The following is an 18,009-nucleotide window of genomic DNA, read 5'->3' on the forward strand; positions in this document are numbered from 1 at the left end:
GGGCCCGCTCCAGGGACAGGGACAGGACCAGGGACAGGGCCGGGGCCAGCCCGGGGCAGGGACAGGGACAGGACAGGGACAAGCCAGGCTCCGATGCTCCAAGACTTTTATTCACCCTGGACACAGCGAGTCCGGGGTCCCCCAGACCGGGAGGCCACAGGCCCGTGGGGTCCCTGGGACACTGTGGGGTCCCTGGGGACACTCTGGGGTCCCCCAGGACACTGTGGGGTCCCCTGTGACACTGTGGGGTCCCTGTGACACTGTGGGGTCCCCTGTGACACTGTGGGTCCCTGGGGACACTGTGGGGTCCCTGTGACACTGTGGGGTCCCTGGTGACACTGTGGGGTCCCTGGTGACACTATGGGTCCCTGTGACACTGTGGGGTCCCTGTGACACTCTGGGGTCCCTGGTGACACTGTGGGATCCCCCGGGACACTCTGGGGTCCCTGGTGACACTGTGGGGTCCCTGGTGACACTGTGGGTCCCATGTGACACTGTGGGTCCCGTGTGAAACTGTGGGGTCCCTGTGACACTCTGGGGTCCCTGTGACACTGTGGGGTCCCCCGGGACACTGTGGGGTCCCTGTGACACTGTGGGTCCCATGTGACACTTTGGGGTCCCCTGTGACACTCTGGGGTCCCAAGTGACACTGTGGGGTCCCTGTGACACTGTGGGTCCCCCGGGACACTGTGGGGTCCCTGTGACACTGTGGGTCCCATGTGACACTGTGGGGTCCCCCGGGACTCTGTGGGGTCCCTGCAGTGCTGGGGTCCCCCCATCCCCACTCGGGGCACAGGGGGACACAGCTCCACAAGCTCCTCAGTGCCGGGGGGGTTTGGGGGTCCCCACACTATTGGGGGGCTGTGGGTCCCTGCATCCCCTCTTTGGGGGGCCGGGGAGGTCCCCGCAGCCTCGTGGTGCCCCGGGACATTTGGGGGGGTCTCTGCACCCCCATTTCTGAGGGCCCTGGGGATCCCCCTCCCCTGAGTGCCCCGGGGGGATTTGGGGCTCCGGGAGGGCTCCGGGGTCCCCGCAGCCCCTGTGCTCGGGGGGTTTGGGGGTGCCCCATTGCGGGGTGCCCCCATTGCGGGGTGCCCCCATTGCGGGTGCTCTATTGGGGGTGCCCCACTGTGGGGTGCCCCGTTCAGCAGCGCCGGTGTCGGGGGGCCGGGGGGGTCCCCGCAGGCTCCGGGCGGGGGGCGCCGGCCCGGGGGGACCCCTCCTCAGAGCAGCCTCCTCTGGGCACTGGGGGGACAAGGGGGGGGTCACAGGGGGGAAGGGAACCCCCAAACCCAGATCCTGGCTGGGACATGGGGGCGCCCCCTCCCCAGCCCCCCGGGGAGGGGACAAAGGGGGGGTAAAGGGGACCCCCATCCCGGGGGCAGCCGGTACTTACAGGGCAGAACCGTGAAGCTGCAGGGGAGGGAAGGTCAGGGGGGTCAGGGGGGCACAGGGACCCCCACACCCCAAACAACCCCATCCCCGACACGGGGGGCACTGGGGCTGCCCCAGAGCCGCCACTGGGGGCCCTACAGGTGGCATCTGAAGTGGTGCCTTCCTCAGCCCCCCAGAACCCCCCAAAGCCCCCCCAAGATCCCCCCATCTCCTGAACCCCTCACAGCCCCCAAAGCCCCCAAAACCTCCTCCAAATCCCCCAGTCCCCCAAGCCCCCTCCAACCACTCTCTGCTACCCAAAATCTGCCCCAAATCCCCCAGTTGTCCCAAACTCCTCCAGCCCACCAAACCTCTCCAAAGCCCCTCAGCCCCTGCAAAGCCCCCCAGACTCCCAGTCCCCCAAAACCTCCTCCAACCACGCTTAACCCAAAATCTGCCCCAAATCCCCCAGCTCTCCCAAACCCCTCCAGCCCCCAAAACCTCTCCAAAGTCCCCCCAAATCCCGCCCAGTACCCCAAGGCCCCTCAGCCCCTCAAGGCTCCTCCAACCATGCTCAACCACCCAAAATCTGCCCCGAATCCCCCAGCTCTCCCAAACCCCTCCAGCCGCCCCAAACCCTCCCCAGGCCCCCAAGCCCCTCAAAGCCCCCCCCCCAAGCCCCCCCAAACGCCCCCAGCCCCGTCCCCACTCACGAGTGCAGCCCGTGCACGCCCCCCTCGACCTGCGCCGCCACCGTCCTGCGCTCGAACTTGAGCTCCCCCGCGAACATCATGGACCTGGGGGCACGGGGGGCACGAGGGGTCGGTGCGGGGCCGGGCCCCCTCCCCAAGCCCCCCACAGCCCCCACCCCGCACTGACCGGAGCGCCGAGAGGCTGCGGGCGCCCAGGTCCTGGCAGCCGTGCTGCAGCCCGGCCAGCAGGTACGGCACGAACTTGTGGATGGAGCCCTTGTCCTGCACGGAGCCCGACACGCCCTGTGCCACCTTCACCGCGTCCCCCTCGCTGTGGGATGGGCACACACAGGGCTGGGGGGCGCCCGGGTGGGCTCCATCCCCTCCCCAGGGGACCCCCCGGTACCTGAAGTAGCGTTTCTGGCTGCCCGGGCCCTGCTCCATGGCGTCCAGCGAGCCCATGCCCCGGTACTGCTTCAGCCGCACGCCCTCCGAGTAGAAGAACTCGCCCGGAGCCTCCGTGGTGGCCGCCAGCAGCGACCCCATCATCACTGGGGGGGACACCCCGTCAGGGACCCCCCCTGGTGGGGCTGGGGGCTGAGACACCCCCACGATGGGCTGGAATGAGGGATCCCCTCACGGGCACCAAAATGGGATGGGGGCTGTGAAACCCCCCCAGGATGGGCTGGGGGCTGCAGGGCCATCACCAGGCTGGGCTGGAGTGCGGGATCCCCTCAGGGACATCAGGGTGGGCTGGGGGCTGTGAGATCCCCCAGGGTGGGCTGGGGGCTACAGGGCCATCACCAGGCTGGGCTGGAGTGCGGGATCCCCTCAGGGGCACCAGGGTGGGCTGGGGGCTGTGAGACCCCCCAGGCTGGGCTGGAGTGGAGGATCCCCTCAGGGGCACCAGGGTGGGCTGGGGGCTGCGGGGCTGGAGCGCAGGATCCCCTCGTGGGTGGCCACCAGACCCCTGTGGGTGCCCCCTGTGCCCCCCACCGTGCCCCCTGCTCACCGGTGGAGGCGCCCAGTGCCAGCGCCTTCACGGCGTGCCCGGGGCTGCGGATGCCACCATCGGCGATGACGGGGACACCGAAGCGCCGCGCGTACTCGGCCACGCGGTACACGGCCGTGGCCTGGGCACGGCCACACGCCAGCACTGCCAGGGACAGGGACATCAGGGACAGTGTGAGGGACATGGGCACGGCCACATGCCAGCACTGCCAGGGACAGGGACATCAGGGACAGTGTGAGGGACAGAGACACAGCCTGGGCACGGCCACACGCCAGCACTGCCAGGGACAGGGACAGGGACATCAGGGACAGTGTGAGGGACATGGGCACGGCCACATGCCAGCACTGCCAGGGACAGGGACATTGTGAGGGACAGAGACACAGCCTGGGCACGGCCACACGCCAGCACTGCATGGGACAGGGACATGTCAGGGACACTGTGAGGGACATGGGCACGGCTTGGGCACAGCCACATGCCAGCAATGCCGGGGACAGGGACATCAGGGACATGTCAGGGACACTGTGAGGGACTTGGCCTGGGCACGGCCACATGACAACACTGCCAGGGACAGGGACATTGTGAGGCACATGGGCATGGCCTGGACATGGCCACAGTGCCATGCAAACAGGGATATGTCAGGGACACTGTAAGGGACATGGAAATGGCCTGGACATGGCCACACCGCCATGGGGACAGGGACAGGGACACTGTGAGGGACACAGTGTGGCCATGCCCAGGCCACAGCCGCCATGGGGACAGGGACATGTCAGGGACACTGTAAGGGACGTGGCCATGGCCTGGGCATGGCCACAGACCAGCACTGCCGTGGGGACAGGGCCGTAACAGGGACAGGGGATCAGGGACACTGTCACAGGGACAGGGGGCCAGCGGGTACAGGGCCACCCCGAAGGGCACAATGGGGACACTGCAGGGTGTCCAGCGGTGCCAGGGTGGCTCAGGGGTCACCCACCTTCCTGGGTGATGCAGATGGAGCCGCTGCCCATCCCCACCCGCAGCGCATCCACCCCGGCATCGATCAGGTTCTTGGCCTGGGCTGCGGTCACCACTGCGGGGACACCCCAAAATGGCACCCCAAAACGGCTCCCCGACACTGCCCAGGGCACCCCAGAATGGCACACCAACCCTGCCCAGGGCACCCCAAAACGGCTCCCCGACACTGCCCAGGGCACCCCAGAATGGCACACCAACCCTGCCCAGGGCACCCCAAAACGGCACCCTGACAGTGCCCAGGGCACCCCAAAACGGCTCCCTGACACTGCCCAGGGCACCCCAGAATGGCACCCTGACAGTGCCCAGGGCACCCCAAAAATGGTGCCCCAAAACAGCACCCAAACCCTGCCCAGAGCACCCTGTATCCCACCTCAGCACTGCACCCCAAACACGGTACCCCAAAACAGCAGCCCAAAAGTGACACCCCAAATCCATCCCCACCCTCTCTGAATCCTGCCCCACTATGATGAGGGCACCTCAAAAATAACCCCCCAAATGTCACCCAAATCCCACCTCACCCCTGCAGGGACACCCCAATTCCCGCCCCCATTTCCCCCTCTCTCTTTTGGGGTCACCTCGACTCCTCAGTGTCCCCCCGGCTGCAGCCCAGGCCGTTCCCGTGCCCCCCTGCCCTATTTGGGGTCTCACCCTTCCTGTGCCCCCCAGCCCCATTTGGGGTCTCACCGTTCCCGTGCCCCCCTGCCCCATTTGGGGTCTCACCATTCCCGTGCCCCCCAGCCCCATTTGGGGTCTCACCGTTGCCCCCCACCACCTGCAGCTCGGGGTACTTGGCCTTGATGTATCGGATCATGCTCAGCTGGTACCGCGAGTTCCCCTGCGACGAGTCCTGCGGGGTTGGGGTGCAGTTTTGGGGTGCAGGGCAGGTTTTGGGGTGCCACAGGGGGAGCAGAGGGTTGGGGTTCAATGAGCAGGGGTACCCCCCAGCCCCCTCCTTTTCTGGGGCACAAGCAGCTCCATCCCCATCCCCAGACCCCATCCCCTCCCTTTTGGGGTCCCATGGCTTTTGGGGTGCCCCCACCCTCCTATTTTTAGGGTCCTCCCCTGCATCAGCGGCTCCACCCCCATCTCCTTCCCCTCCCTTCTATCCCTCCCTGTTTTTGGGCTCCTCCATTTCTGGGGATCCCCGTTTCTGGGGTGCCCCATTTTCGGGGTCCCCTGAGGTCACCCCCCCCCCACCAGCAGCTCCATCCCCCCCCACTCCTCCATCCTCATCCCCCCGTTTTTGGGATGTTCCCCCATTTCCATGTCCCCCCTTTTTCATGCCTCCATTTTGGGGTCTCACATTTTTGGGGTGCCCTCACCCCCCCATTTCTGGGGACCCCTCCACACCCACCGGCACCCAAGCCTCGTGCCCTTCCTCCCCTCATCCCCCGTGCCCAGAGCGCCGAGTTTTGGGGTGCCCGCGGGTTTTGGGGTGCCCCGGTTAGGGGGTGCCCCGGGTTTTGGGGTGCCCCGGTTCGGGGGTGTCCCGTTTTCGGGGTGCCCGGTCCGGGGGTCCCGCACCAGCACCACGAGGTCGGCGCCCGCCTGCACGAGCAGGTCCAGCCGGTACTTGTCGTCGTCGCGGGTGCCGATGGCCGCCCCGACCCGCAGCTGCTTCCGCCCGTCCTTGGAGGCCGCCGGGTGCTCGCGGTTCTTCTTGAGGTCCGTGCGCGCCATCAGCGCCACCAGCTCGTCACGGCTGTTGACGATGGGCAGCTTCCCTGCGGGGACAGCGAGGGGACAGTCACACCGGGCGGGGACAGCGAGGGGACAGTGAGGGGACAGCAAGGGGACAGCATGGGTACAGTCACACCGGGCGGGGACAGCAAGGGGACAGTGAGGGGACAGCAAGGGGACAGCATGGGTACAGTCACACCGGGCGGGGACAGCAAGGGGACAGCAAGGGGACAGCAAGGGGACAGTCACACCGAGCGGGGACAGCAAGGGGACAGTGCGGGGACAGTGCGGGGACAGTCACACCGAGCGGGGACAGCGAGGGGACAGTGCGGGGACAGTGAGGGGACAGTGCGGGGACAGTCACACCGAGCGGGGACAGCGAAGGGACAGTGAGGGGACAGTGCGGGGACAGTGCGGGGACAGTCACACCGAGCGGGGACAGCGAGGGGACAGTCACACCAGGCGGGGACAGTGAGGGGACAGTGAGGGGACAGCATGGGGACAGTCACACCGAGCGGGGACAGCAAGGGGACAGTGAGGGGACAGCAAGGGGACAGCAAGGGGACAGTCACACCGAGCGGGGACAGCAAGGGGACAGTGAGGGGACAGCAAGGGGACAGCAAGGGGACAGTCACACCGAGCAGGGACAGCAAGGGGACAGTGAGGGGACAGTGCGGGGACAGTGAGGGGACAGTGCGGGGACAGTCACACCAAGCGGGGACAGCGAGGGGACAGTGAGGGGACAGTGCGGGGACAGTCACACCGAGCAGGGACAGCAAGGGGACAGCGAGGGGACAGTGAGGGGACAGTGCGGGGACAGTCACACCGAGCGGGGACAGCGAGGGGACAGTGAGGGGACAGTGAGGGGACAGTGCAGGGACAGTCACACCGAGCGGGGACAGCAAGGGGACAGTGAGGGGACAGTGCGGGGACAGTCACACCGAGCGGGGACAGCAAGGGGACAGCAAGGGGACAGCAAGGGGACAGTCACACCGAGCAGGGACAGCAAGAGGACAGCGCGGGGACAGTGAGGGGACAGTGCGGGGACAGTCACACCGAGCGGGGACAGCGAGGGGACAGTGAGGGGACAGTGAGGGGACAGTGCAGGGACAGTCACACCGAGCGGGGACAGCAAGGGGACAGTGAGGGGACAGTGCGGGGACAGTCACACCGAGCGGGGACAGCAAGGGGACAGCAAGGGGACAGCAAGGGGACAGTCACACCGAGCAGGGACAGCAAGGGGACAGCGCGGGGACAGTGAGGGGACAGTGCGGGGACAGTCACACCGAGCAGGGACAGCAAGGGGACAGTGCGGGGACAGGGGGTGCAGGTGGGACCCCAAGAGCGGGGCCATGGTGGCCACCAGCTCGTCACTGGGGACACAGGGGGGAAAGTGGGGTCACCAGGGGCTGGAGGGCACTGAGGGGGCTGCAGGGACACGGGGACTTGGAGCTGACCCCAGGGACAGGAACAAGGACGCAGGTGACCCCAAGGACAGGAATGGGGACATGGAGGTGACCCCACAAACAGGAACAGGGAGACGGAGCTGACCCCAGTGACAAGGAGGGGACCTGAAGGATGGGACGGTGACAGCCACCAGCTCACCAGTGCTGGTCACTGTCAGCAGCCCTGGGGACACAGCGGGGGACAATGTGAGGGGAACGGGGACAGGGGACATCCCCCATGGGCCGCCCAGGGTGGCACCGAGGTGCCCCTGAGGGGAGGTGACACCCAGGGAGGTGCTGTGGGGGCCCTGTGGGCTGACAGGTGACTCAGGGGGTGACAGGTGACTCAGGGGGGTGGGACAGGGGACTCAGGGGGTGGGACAGGTGCCCCCCGCACCTTTCTTGCTGCGCTGCAGGATCTCGTTGGCCTCTTTGAGGGTGACACCGGCTGGGGCCACCACCAGGTCCCTGCGCTTGGTCATCACCTGGGGACACAGGGACCCGCGTGTCACTGGATCAGCACAGGGACTGGCACCAGCACTGTCTGGCACTGCCACTGTCACTGTCACCAGGGCTGGCACCGATCCTGGCACCGGCACCGTCACCAGCACTGTCACCAGGGCTGCCACCAGGGCTGGCACTGATCCTGGCACCAGCACTGGCACTGTCACCTGCACGGCCACCAGCACTGTCACCATCACTGTCTGTCACTGTCACATGCACTGGCATTGTCACAGGCACCAGCCCAGGCACTGTCACCTGCACTGTGTGTCACTGTCACCGTCACTGTCACCTGCACTGGGGGGCCCAGGGCCACCGCGGGCAGCCCCCGCCCTGCCATGGATCTCTCCATCCCCCGACTCCTGCACCCCATCCTGCCCCACATCCCATCCTGCCCCACAGTGCACATCTTCCAACCCTGCCCCACATCCATCCCTTCATCCCTGCCCTGCATCCCATCCTGCCCCACATCCCATCCTGCCCCACATTGCACATCCTCCATCCCATCCTGACTCACATCCATCCATCCATCCATCCATCCATCCATCCATCCATCCATCCATCCATCCATCCATCCATCCATCCATCCATCCCTGCCCCACACTGCACATCCTCCACCCCAACATCCCTGCCCCACATCCATCCCTGACCCACATTACTCCATCTCCCAACCCTGCCCCACATCCCTGCCCCACATCCTCCAACTCCTGCATCCTATCCTGCCCCACATTACTCGGTCCTCCATCCCAGCCCCACATCCATCCCACCCCACACTGCACATCCTGCATCCGTGCCCCTCATCCATCCCTTCATCCCATCCTGCACCCCATCCCACCCCACACTGCACATCCTGCATCCCTGCCCCACATCCCATCCCATCCTGCCCCATATTGCACATTCCCCAACCCACCCATCCCTGCCCCACATCCATCCCATCCCATCCCACCCCACGGACCCCAGCCCACCCTGTCCCGCTGTCCCCGCGCCCACCTGTGCCAGGGGGGTGGCCCTGTCCCCCTCGCGCAGGAAGTCGATGTCGCGGGAGGTGACGATGCCCTCGAGCCGCCCCCCCAGGCGCCCCGAGTGGGTGACGGGGACCCCCGAGAAGCCGAGGCGCGCCTTGGCGTCCCACACGTCCCCCACGGTGTGCGCCGGGCTCATCACCAGCGGCTCCAGGATGAAACCCTGCTCGAACCGCTGCGGGCACGGGGACAGCGACACGTGGGGGCTCGGGGACAGGGACAGCGTCACCGGGGGGTTCAGAGACACGGGGCTGGGTCACTGGGGGGCACTACGACAAGAGACCGTCACCCAGGGGGCTCGGGGACAATGGGACAGCGTCACCAGGGGCATGGGAACAAGGGCAGTGTCACCCAGAGAGCTCAGGGACATGGGACTGTGTCACTGGGGGGCTCAGGGACATGGGATGGCATCACTGGGGGCACGGGAACACAGGACAGTGTCACACGGGGGCATGGGGATATGGACAGTGGCACATGTGGAGGTTCAGGGACATGGGACCGTGTCACCGGGGTCATGGGGACAGGGACAGCGTCACTGGGGGCACAAGGACATGGCACAGCATCACCAGGGGCATGGGGACAAGGGACTTGTCACTGGGGGGCTCAGGGACAAGGGACTGTCACCAGGGTCACAGGCGGCTCAGGGACACAGGGCACAAGGCCAGGGCACAGGGAGGGCACTCCCACCGTGGGTGCTGATGGCCACCAGCCCTGCAGGTGCCAGCCCAGCCCTGCAGGTGCCAGCCCGTCCCAGCAGGTGCCCAGCCCGTCCCAGGTGACACCAGGGCCACCACGGGGTCCCCAGCTCACCTTGACCTTGCGCACCTCGCTGGCCTGGAACTCGGGGGTGCAGTTGTGGTGGATGATGCCGATGCCGCCGTTCAGCTGGGGGGCACGGGGGGCACACGGGGGGCACACGGGGCGTGGGTTCATGGGCACCCCCTGCAGCCGTGTCCCCCATGTGCCCTCAAACCCCCTGGGGACTGTGTCCCCCTTCCCGGTGCCCCCCAAGTGTGACAGAGCTCCCCCAGACCCCCCACAACCCCTGGATGTCCCCAAGACGCCTCCACCCCTGTGGGTGCATCCCCACCCATGGGGACAGCCGTGTCCCCCTCGGTGACCGTGTCCTCCCTGTCCCCCCTGTCCCCCCAATGTCACCCCAGCTCACAGCCATGGTGATGGCCATGTCCCCCCTGTCCCCCCAGTATCCCCCCAATGTCCCCCCTGCTCACAGTCATGGCGATGGCCATGTCCCCCCTGTGTCCCTTCAGTGTCCCCCCCACTCACAGCCATGGCGATGGCCATGTCCCCCTTGGTGACCGTGTCCCCATATTGTCCCCACAATGTCCCCCCAATGTCCCCCTCACTCACAACCATGGCAATGGCCATGTCCCTCCTGTCCCCTCCCTGTCCCCCCATTGTCCCCCCCGCTCACAGCCATGGCGATGGCCATGTCGCCCCTGTCCCCCCTGTCCCCCCGATGTCCCCCCCGCTCACAGCCATGGCGATGGCCATGTCCCCCCAGTGTCCCCCCCAATGTCCCCCCTGCTCACAGCCATGGCGATGGCCATGTCCCCCCTGTCCCCCCTGTCCCCCCGATGTCCCCCCTGCTCACAGCCATGGCGATGGCCATGTCGCCCCTGTCCCCCCTGTCCCCCCAATGTCCCCCCTGCTCACAGCCATGGCGATGGCCATGTCCCCCCTGTCCCCCCTGTCCCCCCAATGTCCCCCCTGCTCACAGCCATGGCGATGGCCATGTCCCTCCTGTGTCCCCTCAGTGTCCCCCCCACTCACAGCCATGGCGATGGCCATGTCCCCCTCGGTGACCGTGTCCATGGGCGATGACACCAGCGGTGTTTTCAGGGTGATGGTTCTGGTCAGCGCAGAGGTCAGGTCCTGGGGAGGGGAGCACCCCTAAAATCCTGACAACCCCCCCCCCCCCGAGAATGGGGGACCCCGACTCTGCCCTCCCCCCTGCCCTCCCAGCACCCCCAAAAGCACGGGGGGGTCCCAGGGGGAGCTTGGGGGCACAGGGGGGTCCCAGGGGGAGCTTGGGGGGATCCTGGGGGTCACTCACCACCTCGTCGGCCGTGAAGTCGATGTAGCCGGGGAGGATGAGGAAGTCACTGTGGGGGGACACAGGGCTGGGAACCCCTGGCCCCCCCAAATTGACCCAAGCCCACCGGGTGGGGGGCACTCGAGGAATGGGGAGGCACCGAGGGAGGGGGGACGTGCGAGTTATGGGGGGTCTGGAGGGGTTTCTGGGGGATCTGGAGGGTCTGGAGGGGTTTCTGGGGTTCCTGGGGGGTCTGGAGGGGTTTCTGGGGGGTCTGGAGGGGTTTCTGGGGTTCCCGGGGGGTTGGCAGTGGGGGTGCGGGGGGTGTCAGGGGTTTCCTGGGGGGTTCCTGGGGGGTCTTTGTGGGGATTCCCTGGGGCTGCCAAGGGGGGAGTTGGGGTTTCCCTGGGGGTCTCTGGGGGTGCCGGGCTGCGCCTGGGGGGTCTGCAGGCGCCTGTGAGGGTCGGGTGGTGCCCAGGGGGTTTTCAGGGGGTGTTGGGGTGGGGTCACCCGCACTTGTACGTGAGGCCATCGGCGCAGGCGAAGAGCTGCTGGGCCGTGAGCCCGTCCTGGGGCACGTAACCGGCGCCGCTGATCAGCTGCTGCGCCATGCTGCGGGCGGGCGAGGCTGGCACCGGCACCGGCACCGGGACCCGCGGACCGGGACCAGCCCCAGGGTCTCCCCGGGACCCCCGACCAGGAGCCTCCCGGGACCGGGACAGATTGCCCCCTCCCCAGGACTGGGACTCCCCCCGGGTCCCCTCCCTCACACCGGAACCCCCACCACGACTGGGACCCCCACCCGCACCACGAGCGTCCCCACCTGGGGCCGGGACCCCCGAACTGCACCGGGATCCCCACCCGGACCCCCCAAATCAGGAACGGGACCCCCACCCGCACCGGGCCGGGCTGAGGGGAGTCCCGGTCTCGGGGGGATCACGGGGGGTTCGTGGGGGGTTCCTGAGGGGCTCACGGAGGGGTCACTCTTTCGAGGGGCGTCCCGGGGGAGGGGTCCCGTGGGGGTCCTCGGGAGGGTCCTGCTGGGTCTTGGGGGTCCCCGTGGGGCTGTCCCGATCCCGCGGGGGTCCCGGGGGTCCCGTGGGGCTGTCCCGTTCCCGCGGGGGTCCCGGGGGTCCCGTTCCCGTGCCAATCCCGCGCGTTGCGCTCCCGCAGCGGCCCCGGCGCAGGGCGTGGCCGTGGGCGTGGCCGGGGGCGTGGCCAGGGCCGTGAGTGGCCGCCGCAGCCCCCCCCCCCTCCCAGCCTGCCCAGCGCTCCCAGCGCGCCGGGAGCGGCCCCAGCGCTCCCAGTAACCCCCAGCGCTCCCAGTAACCCCCCCAGCGCTCCCAGTAACCTCCCCAGCGCTCCCAGTAACCCCCAGCGCTCCCAGTAACCCCCCCAGCGCTCCCAGTAACCCCCCCAGCGCTCCCAGTAACCCCCAGCGCTCCCAGTAACCCCCAGCGCTGCCAGTGACCCCCGCCGGACACCAGGGACCCCCCCAGCACTCCCAGTAACCTTTCCCGCAGCCCGGGGACCCCCCATACCCCAGCGCTCACAGCAGCCCCTCCCGCATGCCCCGGTACCCCCCGGTACCCCCCAGCTCCCACCCCCCCATGGTGCCCCACACCCCCCAGTAGCCCCCCAGTAACACCCGCAGTGTCCCCTCGCCTCGCTCCCTCCCGCCCCGGTACCGCCCCAGTCCCTCCCAGTGCCCCCCGTAGAGCCCTGCCCTCCCCCGGTGCCCGCGGTGCCCCCGCCCCGGTCCCGGGGTGCCCCCGGGGTGCCCCCGGCGCGCCCCAGCGGCTCCCAGCGCCCCCAGCGCCCCCAGTGCCCCCCAGTAACCCCAGTACCTGGGCTCCCCCTCGCCCATGGCGCTGAGCGCCGCCGGGGGCGGGGCCTCGGCACCACGCCCCGCGACCACGCCCTCGGCCCCGCCCCGCCGGACCCCGCCCCCCGAGCGACGGGGACGCCCCGAGCCCCGGGACTGGGGCACCCCCGCTCTGGGGGTCGGGGCAGCCCTGGGGGCGGCGCTGAGCGCCCCCCTCTGCGGGTACACCCCGCTTTGGGGGGAAATCCTTTACTTTGGGGGCTCCCGTTTTTGGGGGGGTTCATGCCTCCGGTACGGGCGCGCCTCTCGCGTTCGGGTGTCCTCCCCTTTTTGGGGTGCGCCTCTTTGTTTCGGGTACCCTCTCTTTTGGGCACACTGCCTTTCTTGGGGAGCAATCCTCTGTTTAGGGTGCCCACCGTGTTTGGGGTGCCCCCCCTGATTTCGGGGTGCCGCCCCTTTGGGAGGACACTGCTCTGCCTTGGGTGTCCCTCGGGGTCCCCCTGCCCCGGGTGACTCTGGGGACAGCCCGTGCGCCCGTAACGAGACCCGGGGGATGGGGCGGCAAAGCGGCCGCACCTGGGAGCCCCGTGCGCACTTGTGATCACCTGAGTGAGCACCTGTGAGCTCCTCTGTGTGTGCTCTGCCTGCACCTGTGCACACCTGTGAGCACCTGGGTGAGCACCTGTGAGCTCCTGTGTGTGTGCTCTGCCTGCACCTGTGCACACCTGTGAGCACCTGGGTGAGCACCTGTGAGCTCCTGTGTGCTCTGCCTGCACCTGTGCACACCTGTGAGCACCTGGGTGAGCACCTGTGAGCTCCTGTGTGCTCTGCCTGCACCTGTGCACACCTGTGAGCACCTGGGTGAGGTCCTGTGAGCTCCTGTGTGCTCTGCCTGCACCTGTTTGTGTACCTGTGTGTGTACCTGTGTGAGCTCCTGCGATGGATCACCTCTGTGTGCCCTGCCTGCATCTGTGTGCTCACCTGAGTGTCCTGCCCTCACCTGTGTGCCCGGTGTGTGCCCTGCCCGCTCCCCTCAGCGCTCACCCCCCTGCCCGGGGGTCACCCCCATGCGCTCCCGGGGCTCGGCGCCCCCCAAAGTGGGTGCGGGGCCGGCGCTGCGCCCCCCGCAGGCAGGGCCGGGCATTGCAGGGCATTGCAGGGCAGGGGGGCACTGCGCCCCCCCCGGCCAGGGCAGCGCTCCCCGCCCCCTCCAAGGTGACCCCCCCGTGTCCCCGGGCGACCCCCCCGGCGCAGGGACCCGCGGGGGGCGAACGGAGCCCACCCGAGGCACGGACACGGCACGGACACCCCCACTGACCCCCCCCACAATGACCCTATATTGGCCCCTCCATACTGACGCCCCATACTGACCCCCCCACAATGACCCCATACTGACCCCCCCCCACAATGACCCCATACTGATCCCCCCACACGGACCCACAATGACCCCCCCACCGACCCCCCCACATTGACCCACACGACCCTCCACTGACCCCCCCCACACCGACCCCCTGTCACGGACGTTTCCCCCGGCTCTGACCCCCGGGACCCCCCGGTACAGCCCCCCCCCCCCAACATCCCGGCCCCCACAGAGCCCCCCCGCCCCCCCCGTGCCCCCCTTACCTGCCCTCCCCCTGTCCCGCGGGGGTCGCCTCGCCCTCGGGGGGCTCCGGGGGCGCTTCCATGGCGGGGGGGGTCCCGGGGGTCCCGCGGGTGCCGGGGGGGTCCGTGGGTGCCGCTGCCGCCGGGACCCGCTGCCGAGGGAGGGGGGACGGGGGGGCGGTGCCGCCCCCTGGGCTCCGCCCACCCCGCGGCGTTCGATACCGCACGGGGGAAACTGAGGCACGGGGCGGCGCGGGGTGCGCCCCACGCTCGGGGGGGGTCACGGAGGGGGGGTCACACAGGGGGGGGTCACGCACAGGGGGTCCCTCCGTGCCCCCTTCCGCCCTCCCCCGGCCCGCGGGGCGGGGGTCGCACTCGCAGCCCCCCGAGGGGCGCAGGGGGACACGCGTGGGAGCGCGACACGCGGGGGTCGCGGGGGCTCCTCGGGGGTGGCAGCCTGTGCCCCCCCGCCCCCCCGGGCCATTTGCAGCCGCGGCAGCTGCCGGGGATTAACGCGGCCCGGATTAGGGGGGATTTGGGGGGGGCGCGGGGCGGGGGAGGGGCGGGAAGGTAATGGGGGGGCGGCGCGGCTCCGCCCAGCGCTCCCAGTATGGACCAGTATGGACCAGTATAACCGAGCTGCCCCAGTGCGTGCCGGTACAGCGCGCTGCGCGCGGCGCTCCCCGTACATCCCAGTACACCCCAGTACATCCCAGTACACCCCAGTGCTCTCAGAGCGCCCAGCACCCCCAGGGTGTCCCAGTATGTCCCAGTACACACCAGTTCGCCGTGCTCCCAGTGCAGCCCGGTGTGCCCAGTGCTGCCAGCACACACCAGAGCCCCCAGTGCCCCCAGAGCCCCCAGAGCCCCCAGAGCCCCCAGAGCCCCCAGTGCCCCGCGGCCCCCGCTGTCCCGCAGCCCCGCGGTGCCGGTGCGGTGTCGCCGCTCGGTGCCCCCGCCGGAGGTGACCCGCGGTGCCGGTGACCCCGGCACGGATTAGCGGCAAACTCCCGCTCAAGCCTCTTAGCGGGGGCCGCCCACGGCCACGGGGTCACGCGTGGGGGAAGGGCACCCCGGGGACCCCCGCGGCACCCAGGGCACCCCGGGGACCCCCGGGCACCCCAGGGCCCCCAAAGCCCTGCGCGCGGGGCGCAGGGACCCCACGGCGCCCTGGTGGCACCCGGGGACGCCCAGGGGACACTCGGCCCCCCCGGCCCCATCAGCCCCGGCCGGGACCCTCCCCACGCGGGGCAGGGGCACCCACGCCCCCCGCATGGGGCAGCGCGGGCAGGAACGCTTAAGGGACGCGGCGCCTTTAAGGGGCGCGGCCAGTGACACACCGCCCCCGGGGGCGGGGCCAAGGGAACGCGGGAAACGCCCAAAGGCGAGCGGGGACGGGGGGAGCGTGAGCATCCCCCAGTGACCCCCAGTGACTCCCCCCAGTGCGAACCAGGGCATCCCAGTGACCCCCAATGTCCCCCCCAGTGTCTCCTAGTCCCAGCCAGTGCATCCCAGTGACCCCCAGTGTCTCCCAGTCGCATCCAGTCCATCCCAGTGCTACCCAGTCCCCAGCAGCCAATGGCAGTGCTGTCCAGTTCTCAGTCACACCCAGTCCATCCCAGTCCACCCCAGCCACACCCAGTGCATCCCAGTTCCCAGTCACACCCAGTGCATCCCAGTTCATCCCAGTCCATCCCAGTCCATCCCAGTCCACCCCAGCCACACCCAGTCCATCCCAGTTCATGCCAGTCCATCCCAGTTCCCAGTCACACCCAGCCCATCCCAGTCACACCCAGTCCATCCCAGTTCATGCCAGTCCATCCCAGTTCATGCCAGTCCATCCCAGTGCTGCCCAGTTCCCAGTTCCCAGCCCATCCCATCCCAGTTCCCAGTCCATCCCAGTCACACCCAGCCGTGGTTCCAGTGTTTATTGCCCATCCCAGTTCCCAGCCCATCCCATCCCAGTCCATCCCAGTTTCACCCAGCCCATCCCAGTCCATCCCAGTTCCCAGCCCATCCCATCCCAGTCCATCCCAGTCACACCCAGCCCATCCCAGTTCATGCCAGTCCATCCCAGTGCTGCCCCGTTCCCAGCCCACCCCATCCCATCCCAATTCCCAGTCCATCCCAGTCACACCCAGCCGCGGTTCCAGTGTTTGTTGCCCATCCCATCCCATCCCAGTCCATCCCAGTCACACCCAGCCGTGGTTCCAGTGTTTATTGCCCATCCCATCCCATCCCAGTCCATCCCAGTCACACCCATCCCAGTCCATCCCAGTCACACCCAGCCGCGGTTCCAGCGTTTATTGCCCATCCCAGTCCATCCCAGTCCATCCCAGTCACACCAGCCGCGGTTCCAGTGTTTATTGCCCATCCCAGTCCATCCCAGTCCATCCCAGTCACACCAGCCGCGGTTCCAGTGTTTGTTTATTGCCCCTCGCCCCCTCAGCACTCGATGGAGTCCTCGAGCAGCTGCAGCAGCGGGGGCGCCGCTCGGGGGTCGCCGCCCGCCGCCTCCTCCAGGCTCTCCTCGCTCAGCTCCTCCAGGGCGGGCAGCGCCCCCGGCGCCCCCCGGAGCCCCCCGCCGGCCCCGGGGCTGCCGCCGCCCTCCGCGGGCCCGCCCGGCCCCTCCGCGGGGCTGGGGGCGCGGGGCTGGGGGGGCTGGGGGGGCCCGGGGCTGCCTTGGGGCGACCCCGCCGGGGACCCCGCCCCGGGCTCGCCCCCCGCGGGCCGCGCCGCCCCCAGCGAGTTGGCCTGGGCTTTGGGGGGCGCGGGGGGCGCGGGGGGGCGGCGGCGGCGGCGGCGGGGGCGGCGGCGGGGGCGGCACCTCGCCCACCTCGCTGTAGCCCTCGTTGGGGTAGTACAGCCGGGGGGGGCTCGGGGGGGACTTGCCGGCCTGCACCTGCGGGGGGGGACACGGCGGTGTCAGGGGGGCGGCCCCGCACCCGACACCCCCGCGGGACCCCCCCATCCCCCGCGCGGGGACCCTCCATGGAGCCCCCCGGCACCGCGACCCCCATGGGCACCCCCAGTGCTCCAAACCCTGCCCAGACCGGGGACCCCCGTGGGACCCCCCCGGGCACCCCGAACACCCCAGCACAGGGACCCCCCCCAGCACAGGAACCCTCACTCACTGCCCCAGTCCCGACCACGGGACCCCCCCAGGACCCCCCAGTGTCTCCCCAGCGCCCGGGACCCCCCTGGGAGCCCCCATCACCCCGACTCCCCCCGGCAGGACCGGCACGGGACCCCCTCCCCATGGGACCCCCCCTATCACCCCGACCCCCCCATGGGACCCTCCTGATGGGACCCCCGGGCACAGGGACCCCGCATCCCCCTTTTGGGGGGGCTCAGTGCAGGGTGACCCTTCCCCCCCCCCCAGCAGTTTTTGGGGGTCCCCTCCCTCGCCCCCCACTCACCGGCTGGAACCACCTCAGGCTCTGTGGGGGGGAACGGGGGGGTCAGCTGGGAAACTGAGGCACGGGGGGTCTCCCTCCTTCCCGCAGCCCCTTCAGCCCCCCCAGGCCTGGGAACCGCCTTCCTACGGCCCCCCAAACCGGCAGAGCCGCCCCCAGACCCAGGAGCCCCCCTTCCTTCCCAGCCCCCCAAAACAGGACCCCCTTCTCCCCCCCGGAGGGTCCCCGATCCGCAGCGCCCCCCTTGACCCAGGGACCCCTCCCCGACTCCAGACCCGGGGGGGCGATCAGGGTGCGGGAGCTTTGGGGGCGCTCTGGAGCGGTTTGGGGGTGCGGGGGAGACTGGGGAAGCTTTGGAGGGTTTGGGGGGGCT

The 18,009-nt window shown here is 69.3% G+C and overlaps 1 protein-coding gene across 1 annotated transcript; it reads right to left on the reverse strand.

Moving 5' to 3' along the window:
• Positions 1 to 1,013: 1,013 nt before the first annotated feature.
• On the reverse strand, positions 1,014 to 12,675 carry IMPDH1 (inosine monophosphate dehydrogenase 1). The gene is made up of 16 exons (XM_058805143.1): positions 12,641 to 12,675; positions 11,310 to 11,405; positions 10,815 to 10,863; positions 10,532 to 10,633; positions 9,548 to 9,622; positions 8,706 to 8,912; positions 7,612 to 7,699; positions 5,614 to 5,813; positions 4,846 to 4,936; positions 4,049 to 4,144; positions 3,079 to 3,222; positions 2,473 to 2,617; positions 2,254 to 2,397; positions 2,088 to 2,171; positions 1,397 to 1,413; positions 1,014 to 1,245 (listed from the first exon to the last, which is right to left on the reverse strand). The coding sequence occupies exons 1-16, from the start codon at positions 12,658 to 12,660 to the stop codon at positions 1,145 to 1,147; spliced, it is 1,659 nt and encodes a 552-aa protein (XP_058661126.1). The 5' UTR covers positions 12,661 to 12,675; the 3' UTR covers positions 1,014 to 1,144.
• Positions 12,676 to 18,009: the final 5,334 nt, after the last annotated feature.

This window comes from Ammospiza caudacuta, chromosome 5, assembly GCF_027887145.1.
Source record: "Ammospiza caudacuta isolate bAmmCau1 chromosome 5, bAmmCau1.pri, whole genome shotgun sequence".
Lineage (NCBI taxonomy): Eukaryota > Metazoa > Chordata > Aves > Passeriformes > Passerellidae > Ammospiza > Ammospiza caudacuta.